General features: G+C 33.3%; 3 protein-coding genes across 3 annotated transcripts; all 3 read right to left on the reverse strand.

Annotated features, from left to right (window-relative positions):
* Nucleotides 1-848: 848 nt before the first annotated feature.
* On the reverse strand, nucleotides 849-5,628 carry LOC113071448 (uncharacterized). The gene is made up of 7 exons (XM_026244809.1): nucleotides 5,549-5,628; nucleotides 4,987-5,343; nucleotides 4,799-4,846; nucleotides 2,918-2,965; nucleotides 2,673-2,825; nucleotides 2,531-2,562; nucleotides 849-1,462 (listed from the first exon to the last, which is right to left on the reverse strand). Exons 1-7 carry the CDS (start codon nucleotides 5,589-5,591, stop codon nucleotides 1,349-1,351), a joined length of 795 nt encoding a protein of 264 aa, XP_026100594.1. The 5' UTR covers nucleotides 5,592-5,628; the 3' UTR covers nucleotides 849-1,348.
* A 711-nt stretch (nucleotides 5,629-6,339) lies between these two features.
* LOC113071445 (uncharacterized) lies at nucleotides 6,340-8,297 on the reverse strand. Its single transcript, XM_026244805.1, has 6 exons — nucleotides 8,241-8,297; nucleotides 7,728-8,078; nucleotides 7,527-7,556; nucleotides 7,221-7,370; nucleotides 7,094-7,128; nucleotides 6,340-6,615 (listed from the first exon to the last, which is right to left on the reverse strand). Exons 1-6 carry the CDS (start codon nucleotides 8,281-8,283, stop codon nucleotides 6,508-6,510), a joined length of 717 nt encoding a protein of 238 aa, XP_026100590.1. The 5' UTR covers nucleotides 8,284-8,297; the 3' UTR covers nucleotides 6,340-6,507.
* Nucleotides 8,298-15,806: 7,509 nt separating this feature from the next.
* Nucleotides 15,807-17,759, reverse strand: LOC113071450 (uncharacterized). Its single transcript, XM_026244810.1, has 6 exons — nucleotides 17,726-17,759; nucleotides 17,220-17,570; nucleotides 16,717-17,082; nucleotides 16,318-16,407; nucleotides 16,171-16,211; nucleotides 15,807-15,947 (listed from the first exon to the last, which is right to left on the reverse strand). Exons 1-6 carry the CDS (start codon nucleotides 17,754-17,756, stop codon nucleotides 15,807-15,809), a joined length of 1,020 nt encoding a protein of 339 aa, XP_026100595.1. The 5' UTR covers nucleotides 17,757-17,759.
* Between the last annotated feature and the right edge of the window lie 1,883 nt (nucleotides 17,760-19,642).

The following is a 19,642-nucleotide window of genomic DNA, read 5'->3' on the forward strand; positions in this document are numbered from 1 at the left end:
TGCATTGACAGAGAGACTTCGAAAACACCGTACTAGAGAAAAGACATATTACTATATTAGATCACCATGCGACTATTAAGTCGTCAAGTAAAGTCACCTTTATTTATATAGCACTTTAAAAAAAACAGATTGTGTCAAAGCAACTGAACAACATTAATTAGGAAAACAATTAGAATCAAAAATGTCTAGTTTCTGTGGAGCACAGTGGTGGTTTTATTAATGAGTCAGGCCTAGAAAATGCTACTCTTTAAAGTTGCATTTATTTATTTTTTACACGCACACACACACACACACACATTAAGCATGACAAATATGGGAATCTCTGAATTGTAATTTCTGATATTTCTGTTTCGTTTCGTTGTATATGATTCAATTTAATTTTTATTATATATTTGCAAGTGAGGATAGTGTGCAGGATTTATTTTTCTTCTTTTAGTTGTAAATTTGAATTAATTTATTTTTCTCCCTGTGCACCTATCCGTTACCTTCAGGTGTGCAAGTGTAGGCATAATTGTTGATTGTTTAAGGATAAATATTTAACATGTACTTTGTTTTTATTATTATTATTATTATTTTATTCAAGTTATTGTCATCTGTGACTTGTCACCTCACTTAAAAACAAGGGGTTTATTGTCTGTGGTTATGGAAGTAGTGTGAAATGCATGTAGTGTGGTGTTTGTGTGGTTGAGCTGCACTGAGGACTGTGAGTGATGAGCTGGGGGCAGACTGGTTGGTGGAAAACTGTCAAAGTGTGATGCTCTGGTGCTAACAGGTCACACACTGGCACACAGACATTTATGAAAGCCCTTATGTGATTTTTTTTAAACATAGTTCACACACATTTAATCAATTTTAAACATTGTTTTATTAACATTTTCTTTAAATTGTCATGAGCAATATCAATATTCATAATGATCAGGCTACTTCTCAGTACTAAATTGTTGACTAATCATTTTAATAATTTGCGCATCTGTGTTTCAGTGTGTATATTTGTAATCTGGACCGCTGAAGTTCCCTTCAGCACGTCTCATTCTATACTGAACAGCTTCTTCCTGTCAGGGCCTGTATAGGAAATGATATCATTCACAACCGCCTTCTCTTGGGAAAGGGCCTGCTTTTATCTTAATGACAGGAAATATACACAGATCTAAATTAAACTTCTTAGAACTTTCAAATACATTTGATCTTCACAAAATCTTTTGCATCGAAAATACTAAACATTGCAGCGCTTACATACACTTTAAATGTATGGCATTAGTAATAGTGTTTCAATATTAGAGTCTGTATGAACATATGGCTTTTAAACATTACAGTAGGCTACAATATTTGACCTTGTGCGATTGTTGGACTATCTAGTAGCAGAATACACAACATCTGTATCCTCTGTATTTCTGGCTGCTCTTCTGGTTTTTTTCTGGTGTTTTGAGAACTGTAGAGCAGCATAGACTGGTGAATGAGGCTCCTGCAACAGATTGAAAAATTACTGTAATTACATTTAGGCTGCTTTCAATAGGCTGGTCCGAACCCGAGTTAGATTTGTCAAATAATACGTCATTATTAATGGTTATCTTCTGCGATTTGGTATGATTGCATTCAAATCAGCAGCAAACCATACTGGAATTCACTTGAACCACCCCTTTGTGCACCCGAGTTCGGTATACAGCGTTCACATTATTCAAACATACCGAACTCAACTCTGATGTCAGCTGAACCCGGTGCACACAAAATAATATGCTAGTGTGAAAGCACCCTAAATTTAATTCAAATATGTACAGAAGTAATTCATAAAAAGAAACTATAAACTTATACTCATGAATATGGACTTATTAGCATCCAAATACTTTTCTGGTGTAAGAATTTACAAATCATTTGGTAATTCTGATGTTGGGGACAGCTGAGAAATAGTCTGGTCATGTGGATTTTTTTTTTTTTTTCTAGCTGACGTTGTTGCTGGTTTGTACTCAACACATACAGAATGCAACATACTTTATACCCAAGCTTTACTTTATTACTTTTTTGCTTTATTTTTACTTATACGAATTAACCATATTTAATTTTCCTAAGACAGAGCTATATTTTGCTCAACGGTTGTATTTTCACAAAACAATTTCAAGCAAACAGCCCTTTTTAAAGACATGGTGAGCTAAACAGAAAAGAGAAGCAGGCCCATAGACCATACGCAAAACAATCTCAAAACACATTATATTTCACTTAAGAATGTTATGTATATTACAGTAATATTGAAAAACACTGTTAATAGAAAAATATTTTTTATAGTTTATAAAATCTGTTCTCATTATAACTTTAAATAGCAGAGATTTGGGTATTCAAATCTATTTGCACACCAGTCAGCCTAGTCTTTAATTTCAGCTGTTCAAGTATTTTTTGCCATTTTACATACTCTTCCTTTACATGTTGCAGACCTTAGATGACATCTAAAAAAGTTTTTTTTTTTTGGGTAATATATTTGAATGAATTTTTTTCATATTTAAAGAATGTAGATTTTTATTTTAATAAAAAATAAGTTTACCTCATGATGTTGTGTTACATGACGCTCAGCATCTGCGGCACCAGAAACAGAGACAAAAAAAGTTTTTCATTTTTATTTATTTATTACAATTATTTCACAGTCATTTGCCGAAGTAAATCTTTTGAATTTAATAGATTGTTACCTTTTTCCTGCGTGTTTCTGTTTTGTATCTTAATAATGAGCGTGGTGAGTGGAATGATGATGAGTATTAAAATAATACCCCCAAAAATAAAGGTCAGGTTATAAAAGATGTTTTCAGAACAGTCTCTTGTAGAAATCGGGCTCCTCTTGAGATCTGTTCAAATTAAATCACATTTAACTTTAACCAACCACAGATTACAAAAATGCATTAATGCAAATTAATGTTAAAGAAAGACAAATAAAGACCTTTATTTGTTATTTCTGTTTCATTTTGCAGTGGTGTAACTCTCCTCTCTGTCAAGAGTCAAGAGTCAAAGTCAAGAGTCATTAAGCATATTAAAACTTATCCACGTGTATGTGTATTATGTATTTTTTACATTTTGCTGCTAGACATGCAGCAAATAATACCTCTACAATAGTAGTACTGATAAGGGTAGATTACCTTTAAAGGGTTAGTTCACCCAGTAATCAAAATTATGTCATTAATAACTCACCCTCATGTTGTTCCAAACCCGTGAGACCTCTGTTTATCTTCGGAACACAGTTTAAGATATTTTAGATTTAGTCCGAGAGCTCTCAGTCCCTCCATTGAAACTGTGTGTACGGTATACTGTCCATGTCCAGAAAGGTAAGAAAAACTTCATCAAAGTAGTCCATGTGACATCAGAGGGTCAGTTAGAATTTTTTGAAGCGTCGGAAATACATTTTGGTCCAAAAATAGCAAAAACTACGACTTTATTCAGCATTGTCTTCTCTTCCGTTTCTGTTGTGAGAGAGAGTTCAAGACAAAGCAGTTTGTGATATCCGGTTTGCGAACGAATCATTCGATGTAACCGGATCTTTTTGAACCAGTTCACCAAATCGAACTAAATCGTTTTAAACGGTTCGCGTTTACAATACGCATTGATCCACAAATGACTTAAGCTGTTAACTTTTTTAATGTGGCTGACACTCCCTCTTAAAATAAAATAAACCAATATCCTGGAGTAATTCATTTACTCAAACAGTACACTGACTGAACTGCTGTGAAGAGAGAACTGAAGATGAACACTGAGCCGAGCCAGATAATGAACAAAAGATTGACTCGTTCACGAGTCAAGAACCAGTTGCATCGTTTTCGGATCACCAGTACTTCTTTCGGACAGTTCGATTCAATAAACCAGTTGAAGAAAACGGTTCACTGGTTCTTTTGCGCTCGACGTAATGACGTCATTGGCGTTGACTGCAAGCCTTCGGTTTACCCGCACCCATAACATTAGCACAGAATCAGTTCAGAATCAATCACCAAAAGAATCAGTTCAGTTCAGACGCTCTGTGTGTCGGTCTGCTTCACGCTGAATCACACATGCGCAGCATCATCAGCTCCTCGGTTGTCGAATTGGACGCGTCTGACAGAAACGGTTCTTGACTCGTGAACGAGACATTATCTGGCTCGGCTCGGTGTTCATCTTCAGTTCTCTCTTCACAGCAGTTCAGTCAGTGTACTGTTTGAGTAAATGAATTACTCCGGGATATTGATTTGTTTGAACTCAGAGGGAGTGTCAGCCACATTAAAAAAGTTTAAACAAGTGAAAAAGTAAAACAGCTTAAGTCATTTGTGGATTAATGTGTATTGGAGACGCGAACCGTTTAAAACTATTCAGTTCGATTTGGTGAACTGGTTCAAAAAGATCTGGTTACATCGAATGATTCGTTCGTGAACCGGATATCACAAACTGCTTTGTTTTGAACTCTCTCTCACAACAGACATGGAAGAGAAGACAATGCTGAATAAAGTTGTAGTTTTTGCTATTTTTGGACCAAAATGTATTTTCGATGCTTCAAAAAATTCTAACTGACCCCCGTTTTTCTTACCTTTCTGGACATGGACAGTATACCGTACACACAGTTTCAATGGAGGGACTGAGAGCTCTCGGACTAAATCTAAAATATCTTAAACTGTGTTCCAAAGATAAACTGAGGTTTCATGGGTTTGGAACGACATGAGGGTGAGTTATTAATGACATCATTTTGATTATTGGGTGAACTAACCCTTTAATGTCTAGATTTCTTCCATCACCAAATTTCACCATATTAGAAAAATGCGTTAATGCAAATGAATGTTAAAGAAAATCAGATAATAAACACCTTTATTTGTTATTTCTGTTTCATTTTGCAGTGGTGTAACACTCCTCTCTGCACAATATAAGTAAAGAGTCATTAAGCATATAAAACTTATCCACATGTATTTGTATTATGTATTTTTTTTACATTTTGCTGCTAGACATGAAGCAAAAATTTCCTCTACAAGAGTGTTACTGATAAGAGCAGATTACCTTTGATGTCTAGATTTGTTCCATTACCAAATGTCATCACCCAGTTGTCCCAACCACAGAAGTACAGACCAGAATCAGAAACATCCACATTCAAAATGATCAGGGAGGTGTTTTTGATATCCAGAGTCATCAGAATATGATCTTGTTGAAAATCATTAAAATAACCTTTGTGTATTTCCTTAAACTCGTAGGTTATCATCATGTATACAATGGCAATAGGTACAGAACTGTTTGTTTGCTTGAACCAGTGCATGTTCTTTCCCGTTCCTGTGGTGTGCTGACACCAAATAGTGACGTTCTCTCCTGGTTGAGCTGACAAATTGACTATCTGAGATGATTTAACAGCTGTAAACGAGCCTAAAACCAACAGAAGAGTAACAATGTTTTAATATTTATTTATATTTTAAACTCTGATAACATACGATAAAATGATCCCCCCAAATAGTACCAAAACACTTTTAAAGCATATAGAACTATATCACAACTAATATTTACTAGATTTTTTAATTAATTATTCATTAATCTTGTATAATTTGAGTAATTATAGTGAAGTAATGCTTACCCATGCCACAGATCATCAGCACTGAAATTATTAAACCAACCATTGCTGCACTGAATCAGACTAGAAACAGAGAGGAAATTAATATGAGGAAATCAATGTGCTTTTTTATGTGAGGGGGTGTGGCTTATACTTACATCAGAGTATGACAAACCTGTCAATCAGCAGGCGAGTCCAGGGATAGTATTTTCAGTTCAAAATAGGAAGTATAATAATGGATCTGATATTGATAATGATGCAAATTGTTTTTTTTATTTTTTATTTTTTACTGCTTTATCACCCCATTGTTTCTCCATAGTACTTTTATAAAAAAAAAAAAAAAAAAAACTGTTCCAAAGCAGCTTTACAAAGACCTAAAATGCATGTTTGACTTTATTGTGTCTTTGAACATGTCTTTTATTGATAACATCTGAATTCTATTATTGACAGACATTTAACCTGGACCAAAAATTATTAAACTTGATTTTACCCTCATTTTAGTTCTCTGAAGATCCAGGGTTTAATGAAGCATGTGACAATCAGTCGGGACTGTAGCTTTCTACGTAACCATTTGACTGAAGTGTATGAAAGTGACTAAGCAGATCTACTATTGATTATGAGCAAGAAAAAAACATTAAATATTATTATCAAAACTGGTATGTTTGGGACCAAGAAATTATTTTATAAAGGCCAACTGCATCCGAGCTGCATTCGAATTGAGATTCAATATTAAAAAATCACTGATGTTTATTTGCAATATAAATTCAAGGACTTTGTGATCTAGAGTCAGATTAAATTAATATCAGGAGTCGAAGTAAACTGCAATGCAATTTTAATGAACTTCACCATTATGTACAACAATGCAAAGGAAAGACAGATCTCTGATCGCCTCAATTACATTTCTTTAAACAGGTTTACTATTTTGCTGTCAAAAATAAACCATAGGTAATAAATTAATAATATGTTTGAGTTTGTTTTATTTTTCAAGTGGTATCAGTGTACACAGAAATTGGGTCCTCAGTATGTCGTCCTGCTCTTTTGGGTCTTTGGTTTGAGAAATAAACAGCAGCATATTCTACTGAATCATTTTCCTGCAAAGAAGTACAAACATGTATACCGGTATGTCAAGATTCGAATCCAGGTGGTCATATAACAACTTTATTTTTGTATTCTGGAGCCTTTGATGCTGTTTTCCGTTTCATTAGACTCCAAAATAAATTCTACTTTAAAAGTAGTAAAATGCAACTATTCATGTCCTTAGTACCCAACGGAATTAGAAATAATATTGTTCAATCAGAATCAAAAGATAAAAGTTGATACCACACACACACACACACACACACACACACATGCACACAAACTACACAAAAAGCCTTATATAGCAGTAATTAATAGTAATTAATTTAATTTAATTAAAGTAATTAAATATTTTATTCTTTATGATAAAAAAAAGAAAGTGTGATCTGGTATAAAACAAAACTTTGCTTGTTTTCATGTCTATAGTGAAACTGGGATTGTTTTAAAATAGTTTTTCTCAGTCCTGAGTGTAAAATAATCTTGGTAATTTACCTTGTCATCCTGCTGTTGTGATTGACATTCAGCAACTGACACAATGCAGAGAAAAAGACAATCAGTTGCTCCGAAGATAATGCAAGATTTAAAAAGTAGGTCCAAAGCCATGTTTTATAGAGTTTACCTTTTTTGTGCTTCTGTCTTCTGTGTTCCCTGATAATCCCCAAAATAAGGGAAACGATGCATGTAAAAGAAATGATTCCACCAAATAGAAGGGTCAGTTTGAAATAGATGTCTCTAGAACACTCCTCAGACACGGCTGATTGCTCATGATCTGTAAAGGAGTGGATATCATTATAATTAAACCTTTCAAGTGATGCTACAAATATGTATTTATTTTCCTCCATAATCTGATTAGAGATTAAACAAGAACATTCATATATTAAACACCTGCAGTTTTAACTTTATTATTGAAGGTAAAATAACATACCCTTTTTTGAGGTTCCTGTGTAATTTTTCTCTGTTATGAAAACAGCTGGCCAGTCATTTATCATTGTGGCATTTTCAATTGCATTTAAATGATGGTGTTTTTCAATATTTGCTATTAATGACAAAGTGAGAATAAAAATGTGATATAAACAGTAAATAAAAACTAGAGTAGAGTATAGGGAGAGAGGTTCAAAAACATTACCTTTTACTTCAAGTCTGGTTCCATTGCCGAATTTCACATCATAATCTGTAGTTCCACAAAAGTAGAATCCAGAATCAGACATTTTCACTTGCGTGATTGTTAGGGTGGTGACTTTGTTGAACAGATCCATGACCAAGTGATCTTTTGTGAAATTGTTGAAATATGTTGGCTCAACCTTCCGAAGACTTTCGGTGTATAACATGTACACAATAGTAATGGGTACAGCATCGTCTGATTGTTTAAACCAGTACAGATATCCAGAAACATGGATATTGTGTGAACACCACATAGTGACTCTCTGTCCTGGATGAGTCTGTGTACTTGCTGTTGAAAACATAACTCTGAGAAGACCTGAAAATCATTAAACAAGAAAAATAAAACAATAGGACACCAAAAAACAATATCATTAATTAAAATAAGTGTCTCCACATTTCAATGACACCTGAAAATATTCTGAAATATTTATTTCTTTATATTATAGTGTCGTAGTCCACAATGGAAAATAACTCTTACCCATCTCAAAGAGAAATAAGGCCACAGCTGAAATATGTAACATTTTTGCACTTCTGAGTCAAAACAGAGCTGAAGAGGAAATTAAGTGGGCGATATAGATGTTTTTTATATAAGGAGGAGTGGCTTTTGGCACAGTCAAACTATGGTACCCGTATGTGATATAACTGCAAACAAAAAACTGTATGCTCTGATGAAGGCCTATACTGTTAAGTTAGTGTCTTTTATTTTTTCTTCAGTGCTCTGAAAATGTTTGCTACTTTCAATATGAATTAGTTTAGCAAATGGAAGCATCGACTAATTTATTTTTCAAAGTGTGGCACCAGGTAACTTCAATATTTAACCTTTTCACAATATTCTAATTTTCTGAGATCCTGAATTTGTGATTTTCCTTAATTGTCAGTTAAAATTATCAAAATTAAAAGAAATAAACATTTAAAATATATCAGTCTGCATGTAAAGAATGAATATAACTTATAATTATATTCTATATTATATAATATTCTAATTATATGACAAGCACCTGTATGTTCTTGGCCATCTGTTGTATTATCAACTGATTATCTGTAATCTATCATTTTTATATTGCATTTAAATGAGATGGTTTCAGATTTGCTTTGAGAAACCTACTGTGTATCTTCTAAAAAAGGTTGCACATCTGCTGGACTATATATGATGTGACACTTAATGATGGGCATTGGACCTATCGAAAATCTGTACAGTAGACTTGCTAAAGCACTTTGAAAATCAAATAAGGTATGCAGAACCTATGAGTACCAGTAATTTCCGTCCCTCACTACAGCCCTCTAGTGGTTTTGAAAATCATAGCTAGCACTCTTCTTTTGTCTACAGAAATACTTGGCTGGATGGTGGGTGGACCTGGATTAGGGAGTGATGACATGAAGTTTTTAAAACACAAATGCTATAATGCTTCTAAAACATGTGCAGAATGCTTTGGCCCACTAAAGGACCAACATTTACAATTTCAGTTTTGCTGTAGGGCTGGGATAAACGATTGTTTTTTAAACGATTAATCTAGCGATAATTTTTTCGATGCATCGATTAATCTACCGATTCATTTTCCCAGACCGATTCGATTTCGATTATCTCCCCATTAATTGACTACTAACAATTTCTACATGTTGATTTACATATCTGAATGAAAAAAACATGAATTCCTTAACATTGCAATATATGTGTATTGCTCTTAAAATTACAAAATAAAAGACTGACTAAGAATGCATTACTTTGCACTTGTATAGAGATAGCATTCATTAAAACCTTAAAAAAACACATAGCTTACTGAAACAATCTTACTGAACACATAGGGCCTAGCTTACTGAAAAAAAGTTCTTCTTTCAGATGAAAATAACAACTTGATGTCCAGCATTCAATAAAAATGTCATGGAGGAAAAAAAAATCTCTGAATGCTCCACGTGAAACTTTGGCGTTCCGCCCTTTTTCTATCGTGTTCTAATGATTTTGGTTAATATGCACGAGGGAGAGGGAGAGGGAGAGAGAGAGAGAGAGAGAGAGAGAGAGAGAGAGAGAGAGACTTTTTGAAGACTGAGAGTGCACCCACAGCCGGGGCTCTCTCTCGTACGCGCCCTATTCTACATCACTCACCGATCAAATAAGGCTTTGACAGCCGCCAAAAAAAAAAAAAAAGGATCAATGCAGAAAACCCCCTGGATTGGTTATATAACGTTGGACAGAATGTTGATCCGGCCATCGCGTATATTCAGCGCACATAAGGTAAACGTTTTGCAAATGTTTTGGACGAATCGATGCGCATATTTTGCGTTGACATATTTTTTGCGTCGACATCATCGATGACCTCGACGCGTTGTCCCAGCCCTATTTTGCTGTCCTTTTGCAAGAAGTAAAAAGAAATTGGGATGTTTCACCAACAGGTTTCTTAATTTTATTTGTACTTTTCTTAAGGAGCTTTGTGGGACTTCACACAGATGATGTGTTCATGGAAAAGTAATTTGCCTTTCATCATTCAACTAAAGTTCAGTCAGTGTACTGTTTGAGTAAATGAATTACTCCGGGATATTGATTTGTTTGAACTCAGAGGAAGTGTCAGCCACATTAAAAAAGTTAACAGCTTAAGTCATTTGTGGATTAATGTGCATTTGAGATGCAAACCGTTTTAAACGATTCAGTTTGATTTGATGTACTGGTTCAAAAAGATCCGGTTACATCGAATAATTTGTCCGCGAACCGGATATCACAAACTGCTTTGTTTTGAACTCTCTCTCACAACAGACACTGAAGAGAAGACAATGCTGACTAAATCATAGTTTTTGCTATTTTTGGACTAAAATGTATTTTCGATGCTTCAAAAAATTCTAACTGACCCTCTGATGTCACATGGACTACTTTGATGATGTTTTTATTACCTTTCTGGACATGGACAGTATACCGTACACACAGCTTCAATGGATGGACTGAGAGCTCTCGGACTAAATCTAAAATATCTTAAACTGTGTTCCAAAGATAAACAGAGGTCTCACGGGTTTGGAACAACATGAGGGCGAGTTATTAATGACATCATTTAGATTTTTGGGTGAACTAACCCTTTAAGTAATCAGATAACTTATTTCAAGTAACTAGTCAATTAATTTTTAATTTACAACAAAATATCTGAGTTACTTTTTCAAAAAAATCTCCTGTCCTCATATTGGGAGAAATTGGTACAGAGTACAGAGGTGTTGTGTGTGCTGTATGAAAAAGTACAGAGAGTACAAAAAGTACAGAGGTGTTGTGTGTGCTGTGTGAACATGTAGTTCTAGACTAAATGTGTATTAATTCATCCCACTCAAAAAAAAAAAAAAAAAAAAAAGATTTTGTATTCATCAAAATTTATTAAAACAGTGAAATGCAAACTCAGAATATGATACAATAGCTAAATGCAATAGGTAAATAACACAAATGTGTCTAATCCCATTCTATTAAATAATGTCTTTGCTGCTGACCTTTAATGATACAGTTCAACTATAGTAATAAGCAAAAATGACTTTAGATAAACTAACAATTGTGCTTCATTGCTTGTTTGTTTTTATTGCTGAAGAGTGTTGGACCTTCTTCTCCTGTGTTCTACTGTACAGACGTGTATTTACTTTTCCTTCAGCCTAAGGTTTATTCATTAAACTTTTTGGTCTGAAAGGGCTTTTATATTTGCTATAAATAGAACTTCTTATATTAAAAACAATCAAGCCCTGCTCATATTTAAAAAGTAACACAAAAGTAACATGCCCTACGTGTAATAACTAGACATATACAGCCTATGCTCTCTTCCCGATTTTCCAATGTTTCATATATGTTTACATTTTATTTTGATGGACCCCTTAATCAATCGACTATAAGCAATTTTCCAACTACATGCCAACTAACTCTCATTAGAGTATCAGTGTGCTCAAGAATGGTAGAATCTACTATGGTAGAATAAGCTGATGTACTTGCAAAAAAATACAAAAATAAAGTGTTAGCATATATTTACAGTAGCAGACAAACTTATACTCTAATGGACACTAGTTGATATAGCTGACGGGTACCATCAAAATAATCACACTGATATTACAATACAAATAGTTAAAAGCAAATGTGTCATATTACACATTCAACTGATCTGATATCTGATCTTATTGCTGTTTCAGAGAGAGAGAAAAAAAACATTATTATTATTATTATTACTACTAGTACTACTACTTGTAAGTGGTCTTTGACCCCTTTAAGTAAAGTGGCATCATAAAAATGGCAAGATATGAGACTTATAATATATTATAAGGTTTTTTTGATAATGCATTATGCATTCATTATAATGCCTTAAGAATACCCTTATAATGTATTATAAATACGGGCTTCACAGAAAGTGTTACCAAACAGTTCTTTTTTTTTTCATCATGGTTAGAAAACAAAAAATTAATGGACTCAAAAGTACACAGACCCTGTTGTCACACTTTTACAATTTTGGCTTCTTGCACTGGTTTTGATTGGTTAGAGTCATGGTGAATGGTGCCTTCTCGGCTTCCCCTGTGGTCTGTGTTGTCCTGTCATGTTCAGTTGCTCGTGGTCTGGCCAATCGGCGCTGATCGTGGCAGGGGTGCGCAGATCACGAGCTGATTCTTCCCCACCTGACGCTCGTTCCCCCACTCCCTTATATGTCTCTGTCTATCCCGCACCCTGACAAATAGCTTGGACTGTAAAGCAAACTGAATTAAAAAATACATTAAAAAAGTCATGAATTAAAAATCTATGCTTTAAAAATATTTTTGACAAGATGAACAATGTTTGCCTACAAAAAAGCAAGGATAATTGCACTGACAGCATGCATCTTTTCTAAGCATTAGCTCATTGTGAAGAATGAGAGACACAGGCCATCAAAAGGAAAATGTTGTTTGAACTGATTGGTAGATGTTGTCAGATGGCAGAGTTGCCTTTGATTGGTTAACCAACCCTTTTTTAGGACAGATTTTGACATCATACTTTAAACCCACTGGTGTAAAGTTTGCTATCACAAATTTATAACAATACAAATGTTAAAACCTTATGAATGCATTTCCCTTTTTTTTTTTTTTTGACTGCATTTGTATTGTAAGCTTGTGTTCTTGATTTTGATTTTGATTTTGTGAGAGGAGATAAATGGAAGGCATTTGCTCAGTGAATGCACAGCAACTTTCAGCACAGCAACTTTATCTGCTGTGTTCCTGTAGCTTAATCAGTTGATCATAGCAGTAGTAGCACTAAGGTCATGGGTTAAATTCTGAATGCATGAACTGAAAAACAAAAAACCTTATATACGGTGTCATGAAATGTTAAGAGATTCTGACTTACAAGAGAAAAATTTACATCAAATGCTGTTGTTTCTGGTGGAGACGGGTCAGAAACTCCTGAAACATATTAAAAGAAGAGAAAGTAAAACAATGAAGTAGAAAATAAATTATAGGAATGAAAACAAGAAATATTACCCAAAACTGAGCCCTTCCAAAATGACAACATTTAAACGTCATTTATTGATTGAAATGTACCTGTCTTCCCAGTCTTTTACATAGCAGTATGTTGATTATTCCACTCAAGAGCAATATAAGAGTATTGAAGAAAAACACCACATGGTAAGGCCGGTTGAGAATTTGAACCTGATTTTCTAAAACATATCTGAAACATTATGGTTATGGAAATATTTAAAGAATAAGCTAGCACATCAGTAATGTACAAGAAAAAAATAACTGCAATTAAAAAAAAAAATGTTTATGTTGAATCTCAAAATGATAATTCACAAATCAACGAATAGTTTAGGGACCAATTCACTATTAACAAGTTGCTTAGTAGCATGCATATTACTAGCATATTGACTGTTAATTTACTGTTTATGTTAATGCCTTGCCCCGCATGACCATATTTTAGATCCCCTAATCCTACCCCATACCTGAACTTAACAACAGCCTAACTAACTATTAATAAGCAGCAAATTAGGAGGTTATTGATGCAAAAGTCATAGATAATAGTTAATAGTGATAATTGGTCCCCATGTGAACGTATATGATATATTATACACTGTATAATATATTATAGATAAGAACTAATATAAAATACCTTTTAATTTAGAAGCATTAGCATCCTACTTTGTATGATAGGTGTACATTAGGTGCTTTTCTTTTGCTAAATTCTTCTAATACAGAAACTTTAACAAAACTTTTCTGTTTGGTAGTAATCAGTGAAGTAGTTCTTACCTATAAAAAGAGGACACAAGCATCTACAAATGGTTAGGTTACTCTGCATGCATTGATAATGTAGTAGTCCCATTGAACTTTAAATGCTAAAATTTAAGTCATTATGTTTCATATATATTACATGTTTTACAAACATTCAGATCTATTTTTTCACCTACAGAGGAAACCACAAAATAGGCCTGTTGTAATAAATATATCTGCAGAACTTAAAGAGTAAAGAGGAAATTAGCTTCTCTTGAGTATGAAGAGTGCCAACAAGACCACTTCTCACATGATCAGCGTTCTCAGAGATCTAAGGGGGACAGGCTTTGAACTGTGCCTTATATAGACCACATATACAAATAGATAAAATCACCTTTCACCTAAAGAGGAGCTGTCATTACTGTGTGAAAGTCTGTTAGGTTTTAACATTGGTGGTGAGGCTATGGTTCCTGGTGCAGTCCTCTCATATTAGTGAGTAAAATACCTTCAAAAATGCCATAATTTATAATTCAGTAATATGTATTTAAAGGAAATAAACAAATTAAAGAACCCTACTATGGCTTGTTAGATAACTCAGAGCCTAATCAACTGAATTACTGAAGTCAATTACAATGTTCATTTTGCTTTTTGTTAATGTGTTAAAGTCTTGCACCAGTACTTGCATCTTTCTCCATTGATGGCCATTGATACTTATTGTGTAGTAAAACTGTTTTTAAACTTTGTTTTTAAGTTTGTTCTTTTGAAGTCAGTCTATGAATTTGAATAAAAAATTAAATGTAAATCCTCGGCTGGTGAAAGGTCTTTGCAGGTAAGAGTTCAGTCAATTTCACTGTACACACACACACACACACACACACACACACACACACACACACACACACACACACAATGTAATATATGTAATATATATATATATATCAATGTTATTTTGAACCTGTATGGTAAATTATTTACAAGTGGTCAATTCCATTTAGTAGGGTTCATTTTAACATGAAATGGACTTACATTTTCCCTATGTGCTTTCTTTCGCAGCTCTAGACAAGTTTGTTTTTGTTTTGTTGTGTTTTTCTGGCATATTGTATTATTCTGAGCATGTGCATATATTGGTTGGGCCCTGGCCTCTCAGACAAAACTCAGCAATGTTCAGAAAACATTCTCAAAAAATTCACAGTTATTTTAATTGTCTTTTCACGTAAACTGTAGGGAAATAGTAAAAAAAAAAAAAAAAAAAGGCCAACAGGAACAATAGGCCTCACTTTTAGGGGTCATCAAAGATTGTACATCAACATTATTTATTTATTTATTTATTTAGCTGTCTATTTTTGTGGTGCGCAAGAAACAAAGACAATGGTACATTATGTGTGTGGTGTTATTATTCATATTGTTATTGTTATTAGTAGTGGTATATTTTCATTTGGCTAGATTATTTTCTTCAGGTTTAGTATAAGTTGTGTGAGCTTTAACTGTCCAGGCTAAGTAGTATTTCAGTGACAGCTCATATCAAAGAAAATAATATGACATAAATAATAAAATGCAATAGCAAACACATATCTAAAAATAAAAAAGTGAATTTAATATTCAAAGATCTATGGAAACAGAAAATATCAGGCTATATAAGAAGATTTTATTTATTTTTTTGTTCTTCAAAACAGGAGTCAAGCAAGAGAAGACTCCTGTTATGTTGGAATTTTTTATTTGTTCCAACATAAATGCAGACTCAATGAATGACATCTTCAGACAACAGCCATCGTAACTGCAGTGCTGAATTAGATTATATCTTGTTTTATTAGTTAATCATGCATTTGCACATTTGGATCACTGACAGAAAGTTCAGAAAACATGTTCAGGTTTTTCAGTGTTTCTTCTGTTCAGACATGATCTGTGAAAAGACATCGGTATGGTGGGAAATGTTGTGTTTTTTAGCATCTCTAGAAGGCCGTGATTTACTGATGAAACTCACAGATGTGTAAGTCAATACATCTGTACCTCCATCCTGATAAAGAAAGATTCTTGATCATTTCAAACATTTCTGTTGGTAAAGCATGTTCATAAACTGATACATATTTTAACCAAAGTGAACTCAAGTGCACTGTAAAAAAAAAAAAAGTTCAAAAAATGGACAAGAAACAAATATAATATACAGTTTTTCAAGAAACTTCTGAAATATAGTAGCATCAAAATTACATCAACTTTGTTATAAAATAAAAAAGCATTACCTGAATACCTTCAGCTGTCTCTTGATAATGTGATCTGTTGACTAACACAAAGTAAATAAGTAAATGATTCAAAAGAATTTTTCAAATAAAACTAGGAATAGGATTTAAAGTAAAACATGATACCTGATGAGCTGCCTTGGTCTTCACATTGCACAGTCACATGTAAGATCATTATTATCATAGAAATGATGTTTGATGACACCAATAGGAGAAACAAAGGATTTGTCAACCTGCTATCTGTGAGAGAGAGAGAGAAAAAATAAAAAGTTTGACACTTTTAAATCTTATTGGATGTCAGTCTTGCTAAAAATTTTGCTAAATAATGTTGAGACAATGTATTAGAAATATATTGGTATTGCGTTTTTTTTTTTTTTATATATATATATATATATAAATTATTATTTATTAAAAATTATTCTGAAATAATGAAATTGATATTTTTACCACATCAACTTAATATGATAACATTACCAAGCAATGAATTGAAAATATTACAAGTATCAATAAACAAATTGTAATTCTCTTAAATGGGTTTAAGGGATTTACCGGGTGTTGAGTTGAATTCCAGATTAGTTCCATTTCCAAACATGATCTTTCCGCACATGAGAACAGCACAGTAATAAGTTCCAGCATCAGAAAGGCTGAGGTTCCTCTTTGTAAGGGTGTGAACACAGGATTGTTTAGCAGAATCATCTTTACAGATCTCCATCTCTCCATGTTTCCTCACATCTCCATCAGTGTAAATGATGCCAGGACTGGATTCTTCTGCAGCGTCTCTGAACCAGTAAGCATGGTGTCCTCCTTCACATTTCTCATCTACCGTTTGGACTATACATGTGAGCGTAATGTTGTCTCCAATGTGAACTTTATCTGAAATAGGCTTCTGAAGAACCATTGTTGAGTTGTGCTCTTCTTTAAAGCAAAACAAAAAGCCATTTAAAATGTCTTTTATAAGATTTTATAAGAAGTAACTTTTATAGTCTCTTCATTAGAGTCAATATTTATTATTTTTAGCATAAATATAACATGTAATGAAGGTTCAAACATACCGTGAAGCATCAAAAATGTTCCAGGTCCGAAAGACAGTTCTCCTAAAGTTATCAATCCACAAAAGTATGTTGCTATATCTTCCTTTTTTGTAAAGGAAATATTTAAATGATAAATGCCTTTACCTATAGCTACATTAAAACGACCATCATTATATCCATCAGTAAATTCAACCTTTATCAGGTAAATGTAACTTTTTGAAATGAGTTGAAGCTTCATTCCTATCTCCTGCTTGTACCACATCACACTGTTAAAATCTCTATTGGGTAAGTAGCACTCAATAGTGACATTATCACCCAGTTTAGAGGCTTGCAAACGTCTTGGCTGCTCAATGCCTTGTGCCGCAACGCAACCTGAATCAAAAGAGCAGTAAATGTGTTACACAAACCTTTTATGTAAAATTCATTTTATAATCAATTAAAAAAATATATATAATTTCAAATAAATAAATTCACTATTAGATGGATATTTTTACTACATGCAGTCAATTTAATCTATGAATACTTACACACAAAGGAGAGGAATAAAACTGCGCTCATGTTGATTAGATTTGCTAGAAAAGAATAAAGGCTGGCAAGGTGCACAATCTAAATAACAAAACCAAATGGGACCTGATCCAGGATGTGATTGGTTATTCTCAAATATTCTCGTATGACAAATTTCATTGGCTGTAGGTTTTGGGTGTAAGGTGACACTCTCAGAAGCAAACGAAATGTGTCTTCTTATGAACTCCAATAATGAAAACATAAAAATTTAAAATAAAATCTATATTATATAAAAAGTTACTAACAGTGAAATAAGAATAAAGAAAAATACCACTTTAAATAATGAATAAAGTTTAGATTATTTCATACTAGCTATGAATTACTTGATGCTATTTATTTTTAAATTGTAGCTAAATTTAAGTAACTTTGGGGAAAAACTAATTAATTAAACGTGTGTCTTAACTTGTGGTTAAAACCGGAGGAATTCTATGTGAGGGGTTGTTGCTTGGCCTATGTAGATGAGGTTACTAGGCTGCGTAGAGCTTAATCAGGCTTGTTTTTACATTAATTTGTATATTTTCTATTTATATTTTCAAAAGAAGTAGAGCTGAAGTACTGTATTGTTCCACGTCTTTGTCCATGGTGCTGAATCATGTTAGAGGAGTTTATAATGCTTAAATGCTTTAATCCTGCTTAAAAGAAAATATTTTTCTTTCCATATCATATTTTTAATTAACATATTAAACTATAAAGAATAGCCAAATGAAATGTGTCAGTTGTTGCTGTTATTATTGCTATTTTTTATTAACTGAATACAAAAAGTTAACTTATGTAATCTGAGGGTTTTTAATTTAACTTTATTTTGGTCTTATGGTTTAACATGATGTGCTCTCACATTTTAGAAAATCCACAATTAAGCTGTCTTCTATCATATGAGTCACTCTTAACAGCAAATATAACTTACTCCATGTACAACATAATTGTATTGCTAGGAAAACATTGTTTTGGTGGGTTGTTTTGATGCTTTTAAAACATTAAAACAAATAATTGATATTCAGTGTATGGTTAAGACTACCTTGAGAGAAAGAGGACAATTGTCATACTTGTGAAAGTAAAAAAGTTTTTACGTTGACACTTGTTGATATGGAAACTTCTGACCACAGAAATGTGAGCTCTGCTGGGGGCTTTCTAAATGCTTTTTTTCTATTTTCAATCTTACAGGTTGGCTGCTTATTGAGCAATAGGTAGGGCACCAAGTCAAAAACCACAATGTTGCATCAAGCTACAGCTTGTGCAGAACAGTTGCTCACATTTCTTTAGTTCAGAAGGTATTTTTGTTCCTCTAAATGTAAGGTACGTTTATTAGCATGGATAAAATCCAAAGATCAAATTCTACTCTGCTTAAACAGCTTTGGTCTCTCAACTGATTTAGTTCAGTTTTTGCATTGAAATTTAATTGAACTTATATTTATAATTATTCATTAAAATTGCTTTGCATTGGCCAAAAAAGAAAAGAAAAAGAAAATGCTCATTTTCAGTTGCTTCAATGTATACAATTAATGTTGTTAATATACACAAATCTCAACTATAGATGTGTGCAGCAACATCAATTAGATCTCACATTATTATTTAAGACAATTTTGAAGTTTAGTTTTGTTATTTCCATAACCATGGCAGTCTATTGTGAAGAAGGAGGAGGGTTTGTTAAAAGAAAGAGAAGAGTCTCATGAGAATACTGCTTGGTATATGATGTGGTTTTGTTGTTGTGAAAGAGGGTCAATCTTGTGAACGGAAAACATCTAAACAGTGATACACAAACATTCAAAAGCATTCAGTTAACTGAAAACTGTATTTTTGTCTTGTTTGTTTTACAAATTATTAGTACTACTAATGTAAACTACTTGAAAACTTCAGTGCATAAGCTGATCTGCTGATGTTCA

The sequence above is a fragment of the Carassius auratus genome, unplaced genomic scaffold (genome assembly GCF_003368295.1).
Source record: "Carassius auratus strain Wakin unplaced genomic scaffold, ASM336829v1 scaf_tig00007310, whole genome shotgun sequence".
In the NCBI taxonomy this organism is placed as follows: domain Eukaryota; kingdom Metazoa; phylum Chordata; class Actinopteri; order Cypriniformes; family Cyprinidae; genus Carassius; species Carassius auratus.